Source organism: Mus musculus, chromosome 4 (genome assembly GCF_000001635.26).
Source record: "Mus musculus strain C57BL/6J chromosome 4, GRCm38.p6 C57BL/6J".
Classification (NCBI taxonomy): Eukaryota; Metazoa; Chordata; class Mammalia; order Rodentia; family Muridae; genus Mus; species Mus musculus.
This window is the reverse complement of record NC_000070.6, coordinates 118,827,500-118,834,827: the sequence shown is the minus strand read 5'-3', so window position 1 is coordinate 118,834,827 and position 7,328 is coordinate 118,827,500. Positions and strand designations below refer to the sequence as shown.

Below are 7,328 nucleotides of genomic sequence, written 5' to 3'. Positions count from 1 at the left end.
GCTCCTCCATTGGGGGCCCTGTGTTCCATTCAATAGATGACTGTGAGCATTCACATTTGTATTCGCCAGGAAATGACATAACCTCACAAGAGACAGCTATATAAGGACCATGTCAGCAAAATCTTGCTGGAATATGCAATAGTGTCTGCATTTGGTGGTTGATTATGTTAGGGATCCCCAGATGTGGCAGTCTCTTCATAGTCCTTCCTTCTGTCTCAGCTCCAAATGTTGTCTCTGTAAGGAGTTTTTTTTGTCCCCAATTCTAAGGAGGGACAAAGTATCCACACTTTGGTCTTCCTTCTTCTTGAGTTTCATGTGTTTTGCAAATTGTGTCTTGGGTAACTAAGTTTCTGGGCTAATATCCACTTATCAGTGAATGCATATCAAGTGACTTCTATTGTGATTGGGTTACCTCACTCAGGATGATATCCTCCAGATACATCAATTTGCCTAAGAATTTAATTAAATTCATTGTTTTTAATAACAGAGTAGTACTCCATTGTGTAAATCTACATTTTCTGTATCCATTCCTCTGTTAAGGGACATCTGGGTTCTTTCCAGCTTTTGGCTATTATAAATAAGGCTGCTATGAACATAGTGGAGCATGTGTTCTTATTACCAGTTGGAACATCTTCTGGGTATATGCTGAATCCTCTGGTAGTACTATGTCCAATTTTCTGAGGAACCACCAAACTGATTTCCAGAGTGTTTGTACTAGCTTGCAATCCCACCAGCAATGGAGGAGTATTTTTCTTTCTCTACATCCTCACCAGCATCTGCTGTCACCTGAATTTTTGATCTTAGCCATTCTGTCTGTTGTGAGGTGGAATCTCAGGGTTGTTTTGATTTGCTTTTCCCTAATGATTAAGGATATTGAACTTTTTTTCAGGTGCTTCTCAGCCCTTCTGTATTCCTCAGTTGAGAATTCTTTGTTTAGCTCTGTACCCCATTTTTAAATGGGGTTATTTGATTTTCTGGAGTCGAGCTTCTTGAGTTCTTTGTATATATTGGATATTAGTCCCCTATTGAATTTAGGACTGGTAAACATCCTTTCCCAACCTATTGGTGGCCTTCTGTCTTATTGACAGTTCTGACTCTCTCTCTCTCTCACTCTCTCTCTCTGAGTGTGTGTGTGAGAGAGAGAGAGAGAGAGAGAGAGAGAGAAGAAGGAGGAGGAGGAGATGATGACAATAAGGAAGAAGAAGATGATGAAGAAGAAGAAAAGGAGAAGGGGAAGGAGAAAAGGAGAAAAGGGGAAAAGGGGAAAAGGGGAAAAGGGGAAAATGGGAAAAGGGGAAAAGGAGAAAAGGAGAAAAGGAGAAAAGGAGAAAAGGAGGAGGAGAAAAGGAGAAAAGGAGAAAAGGAGGAGGAGAAAAAGAAGGAGAAGGAGAAGGAAGGAGAAGGAGAAGGAGAAGGAGAAGGAGAAGGAGAAGGAGAAGGAGAAGGAGAAGGAGAAGGAGAAGGAGAAGGAGAAGGAGAAGAAGAAGAAGAAGAAGAAGAAGAAGAAGAAGAAGAAGAAAGAAGAAGAAGAAGGAAGAAGAAGAAGAAGAAGAAGAAGAAGAAGAAGAAGAAGAAGAAGAAGAAGAAGAAGAAGAAGAAGAAGAAGAAAAGAAAGGAGTTTTAACCAAAACATACTTAGCTCCAAAATGCTTAGAGTCTACCAAATCCCTCCCCATTGTTTCCTTCTGCCTTTTAATGCATCCCCCAGAGCCTCCCACACGCATACACTAGGGAAATCTCCCCAGGAGAGCTGGTCTGTGGCTAGTCATCCACCTCTGTCCTAGGAGCTCTGTTCTGTGCTCAACTAGGTGGACACTGTGAAGACTTTTCCTTCACCTCCCACTTGAGAGCCCATTTGCCAGAGCAGAGAAGGTAATGACTAAAAGAGTCAGGCTCTGAGGCTGGACCATCCGAACTCCAACTTCTCCCATGGTGACCCTGTAATCTGGAACAAACTGTCCTCTCTGGACCTTAGATTTCTACATATAGCACATGAGTAAAATCCTTCCTCCAGTGAATTGATGTTATGTTAGCCTAAAGATAGTAGAACAATGGCTGGTATATACAAATTACGCAAAATTAATAATGGTTGTCTTATTATTACAAAGGTAGTGGATCACACATGCTGCTACACTCTGCCATAGATAGTTTGTTCTTACTTGTCTGGGAATTCAGTTACTTAGGAGAGGAAGGAAGAGCCCTCTAGGAGTCTTCAGATTTTATCTGACTAATGAACAAGAACTACAGGATTTATCGTACCTGAGTTGGGTCTGGGAGGTGGATCCTGGCCAAGATGTCCTGCTATGTGAGCATAACTGGGCAGGTGTTGGTCCTTACTCCATAGTGAGGTGCTAGGTGTGTGCCTTGCAGTTTGAGAGAAGCAGAGGTGCCCAGGATATCAGGAGCTTTTGCATAGAGACTTGAGAGTGGAGAGAGAGGGATGAAAGAGACAGCTGTGTGTTGTGATTGGAGTCTTCAGTGAGTAGAGCATTGGGGTTTACTATTGTCATTGTGGTAGGTGAGTGGTGTAGGGAGCCTCAGGGATGACAGGAGCCTGTGTGGCTGTTTACACTGTGGTCTCACAGCTTCTCAGTGCTCATTGAGATAGCCACATTGCAGAAATATCCTTTACATTAATGAATTTATTATTTATTTATTTCATTTACTGTTGGGAAGTCTGTTTTCTTGTAAGGCTCCTCTACAAATAATTCCTCATAAGAATCTTTGGAGTAATTCTTTTTTGATACTATCTGATTTATTGCTTTTTTTCTTCTGAGGAAACTACTTCATTGTGCCCTATTAAAGGATTCTTTGCTTACCCACTAAGGATAAAAATACCCCTTTGTTTTGTTTCTAAAATTGGTTGTTTTATTATCGTAGTTTAAACGAGTGGCAGACCTGGAATTGATTCCTTTTGTTCAGAGGGATGAGGGTGTGAGGCATATAGGAGAGTTACTTACATACAAACCCATGAATGAATACACACACAATTCACTAGCATCATTTGGAGACACTGTGGTGGCTCCTGGCCACTGTAGAATGCCTTGCATCAAAAAAACCATTTGAGTGTGTGCAAGTCTGTGTCTGAATTTTCTCTGTTCTGTATTTTTTTGTTAATTCTATGTTTTGAAAATGCTGTGTGTGTGTGTGTGTGTGTGTGTGTGTGTGTGTGTGTGTGTGTTTGTATGTGTGTTCATGTCCTTAAGTGCTGTTACCTTCCCCCAGCACATGAGGGAATCCAACTTCTTCTATCTCATGGCTTCACAGATTGCAATGGGGCCATCGGGCTTGGACTCAGGTCAACTTTCCTGATGAGCCATGTTCTTGTCCCTCATTGATTTCTTTTTAGTGTTAGAAATTAGCTATTTATAGTGCCTCATGTAACTCAACTTAAATACAAACCCATTTTGTATCCTAGGCTACACAATAACTGCTGATTGTCTTTCCTCTACCTCTTCATGTGCTGGGATGACAGATGTGTCGTCGTCGCCCCCCACCCCCCCTTATAGAGCCTGTGTAATCTGAACAGAGATTCAGACTCTAATGAAGAGGCTGTTGCATAAAGAATGTGCATCATGTTAGAAGACCCCACCTCACACAGTTTACATGAAGTGGCCACCATATGGAGAAAACATTGCCTATCGTATGGTCAGGGCTGGGCTGTAGACACAGCTTACTAAAAGCTGTAGGCAGTGCAGGCTGGAAGTGCAAGGAGTACAGTTACCGTGGGGGGACAGGGGGAATATTGTGTCACTTGTCATGTTGAGTGTTGGTCCAGTGAGACCATGGAAATAAACATTGCCAGTCCTGGCCTGTCCACTAGCTTTCAAGACCAGGAAAGAAGGATGCAAATTCATGGTAAAAGAAATGATAGCAGCTTCACATGATGCAGCTCAGGGCCACTCATTGACCTCTGTTGATGAAGGCTCAGGTTGCATTAGCTGGTCAGGAATAAAGGATTCCTTGGTGGAGAAGAGGAAAGTTATACACAGGACACAGGCTCTACAAGGTTGAAGGCCACTTCAGGTCTAGGAATTTTTGAAAGACCTACTTCTGAATGGGTGATAGTGAACTAGTCAATGTATACAATGGAGTGAAATGAATGTATGAGACAGCACAGGACATATGATGGGTTATGTGGTGTTTCCAGAGTTACGTGAGATACTTTAGTCATAATACTGTCAAGACATGGGTATCATCAGCCTCATTTTACAGATGAAAAGACTGAAGGGGTTGTTAAGCAACTTGGGAAGAGTTTACAGAAACTTAGCAGTTTGCTCAGAGTAACCACCCCAGCATTCCAGCATCTGTAGATTCCATCTTTCAGGGCTATCATATATCAGGTGTTACATAGATGGCTGGGATTCTCTCACAGAACTTTTGTTTTCGATGATTCCAGGGCAGAACCAAAGTTGGGTCTCTGAGTTCATCCTGATTGGCTTCTCCAGTGACCCCACGACCAACAGCATCCTCTTCATTGTCTTCCTTCTCATCTACCTGAGCTCAGTCCTGGGCAATGGGCTCATCATCATGCTGGTCTGCCTGGACACACAGCTGCACACTCCCATGTACTTCTTCCTCTCTACCCTCTCCCTATTGGATATGAGCTTTGTCACCACTACCATGCCCCAGATGTTGGTGCATCTTCTTGCTCACTCTCAGACCATCTCATTTGCTAGTTGCTGCCTGCAGATGTTTGTTTTTGGTGCCCTGGGTATAACTGAGTGCACCTTTTTTGTTGTGATGGCTTATGACCGGTATGTGGCCATTTGCTATCCACTGCGCTATACTGTCATCCTCAACTGGGGCCTGTGCATGCGGTTGGCAGCAGGGTCTTGGATTTGTGGTTTCTTTTCCTCTTTATTGCACACTTTCTTCACCATGAGTCTGCCATATTGTGGGCCCAACAGGGTCAACCACTACTTGTGTGAAGGTCCTTCAGTGCGTAGCTTGGCTTGCATGGATACCCACATCATTGAGATGGTGGACTTGGTCTTGAGTGTCTTTTTGGTTGTTACTCCAATCTCCCTCATTGTGGCCTCCTACATTCGTATTGCCATGGCAATTCTCAAGATCAAGTCCACAGAGGGCCGCTGCAAGGCTTTCTCTACATGTGCCTCCCACCTGACTGTGGTCACATTCTTCTATGCTCCAGCCAGTTACATCTACATGAGGCCGAACTCCAGCTACTCCCCTGAGCAAGACAAGCAGATCTCACTCTTTTACAGTGCTTTTACACCATTGCTCAACCCTGTGGTCTATAGTCTGAGGAACAAAGACATCAAGAGGGCATTTTTTAAGGTGATGGGTTATGACAGGTGTGCCAGTGGACCAGGATGGTGATCCTTTGATAAACATTGGATAAAATGTTCTTTGCCTAATACTGAAACAGTGCATTTGTTTTATGTGAGCAAAATTGTGCATTTTATACAACATATAACTTAGGACAACATTCCTGAAAGACAGCATGCTGTATTGATAGGTGACTATACCACAGTTAAACAGAAAACATAAATATTACTGATTCTGCATGCAAAGATTCCCTTGGGGCTCACTTTCATTAGTGGCAGATTGCACGTCTCCTTGTGTAGTCAGGCTGAGATCCATCCATCATTAACAGAAGCAAAGGAATAGTGGATACAGCCTTTAAACCTAAGCTTCTCAATAGTGATCCCCACATCTGTGCACGCATTATTCTGGCAAGGAGAGCATCATGGTCCAACCTGACAACAAGATGTTGGGATTTACTTTACTTCCACAGAGAAGCAATGAAAGTCATGTGACATTGGATTGGTGTGTTCTCTTCCTGTACAGACAAGTGAAAAATTAGCAGCAGTTTTGCAACCTGCCGTATTTTCTGACTGGCAACTGCATACATGTAAGCCAGCAGGAAACATGTTGTTAGTGATGCTGTAATAGACACAGCAGAGGCTGATGTGCTGTAGGCTAAGTAATGCAGCACAGGTTCTCATTATTAAAATTAAAGCAATGGTGTGTGGAACAGAAGGGGTGCAGACAAGAGACCAAACTTCCTGCCTAAATTCAATGGAGTCTATGGTTAAACATTATGAAGTGTGCATTGTGCAGTCATAAGGAAGTTAAGGGAGCTGGATTTCATGTCAGAAATCCCAATTATTGCTGCAGGTGACATGCAACATCTGAGGACACATCTCCCCTTTGACTGCTATTCCTCGTCTTTTTGTACACTGAGGTGGTGTGCATCCTTTTCCTATCAGCTCCAGAGTAGCTCTTATCTGGCCAGTCATTTAATTCCTCTGTGATACAGGCATGAACTAGTCTTTCCCTAATGATGTCCTGCTTATAATTTGTTTTTAATCATGTTTGGGGTGACAGTGAAGACAATCCATTCATAGTTAGGATTTATTATTTATTTGTGGGTTTATGTTATTAGAAGGTCTAACCCATCCCATACTGGCTTCAAATTTTCAATGTACCTAAAAATAATCTTGAATCTCTTGTGTCCACCTCCCATTACTGTGATTTTGTGCTTATGACACAAGACCTGGTGATATTTTAGTTTCTGGATGATGTCCTTCATATCAGAGTCCCACTTTGTTTACATCCAATCAGACACTTTATCTCTGTCTCACGGGATATATTGCAGAAGGTATTTCCTGATGAAAGTTCATGAAAATTTCTATTATGTTTTTAAATTTTCATTTGCATTTTGATTCACTTTGTGCACAGTATGTGGCCAGGGTCCAATTTAATCCTTTTTTGTATGGATATCCATTGTCTCATCATTGTCTGTTGACAACAGTCCTTGTCTCAATGCATGATATATCCTTGACTATTATTGATTGACAATACAGATTAGTGCTTAAAGTGATATGACTAACATAATGCTATTCTGTTTGACTCCATTTGTTTACACAGTTATCTACTCTCTAGCTCCCTCCCTACAATCACCACATCAGCCTTGCCAACACATCTGAGAGTTTCATGTCATTGACTATAGTCCAGATGTGTTGACCAAAATAATTGTGAAGATGTGTCTAAAATGCCTGTGGTTCTCTTCAGGGACAAGCAATTCAAGCTTCCTTTGACCATCGTCTAACTCTGATCTAACTCAGTGGTTTTTTATTTCAAAATCAGTATCCCTATATTTAGGCACCAAGAGGTTCTTCAGAGGCTCAAGTCTATTCTTGGTCTGATTATCAATAAAAAGGGCTTACAACTTTTTTTTAAATTTTTTTATTAGGTATTTAGCTCATTTACATTTCCAATGCTATACCAAAAGTCCCCCATACCCACCCACCCCCACTCCCCTACCCACCCACTCCCCCTTTTTGGCCCTGGCGTTCCCC

The 7,328-nt window shown here is 42.2% G+C and overlaps 1 protein-coding gene across 1 annotated transcript; it reads left to right on the top strand.

The window, feature by feature from the left end:
* Positions 1-4,389: 4,389 nt before the first annotated feature.
* Olfr1333 (olfactory receptor 1333) lies at positions 4,390-5,343 on the top strand. The gene has a single exon (NM_207157.2). The coding sequence runs from the start codon at positions 4,390-4,392 to the stop codon at positions 5,341-5,343; it is 954 nt and encodes a 317-aa protein (NP_997040.1).
* Positions 5,344-7,328: the final 1,985 nt, after the last annotated feature.

What these genes read in the sequence shown, in the direction of transcription:
- Olfr1333 (NM_207157.2), top strand. Translation starts at nt 4,390, where the DNA reads ATGATTCCAGGGCAGAACCAAAGTTGGGTCTCTGAGTTCATCCTGATT.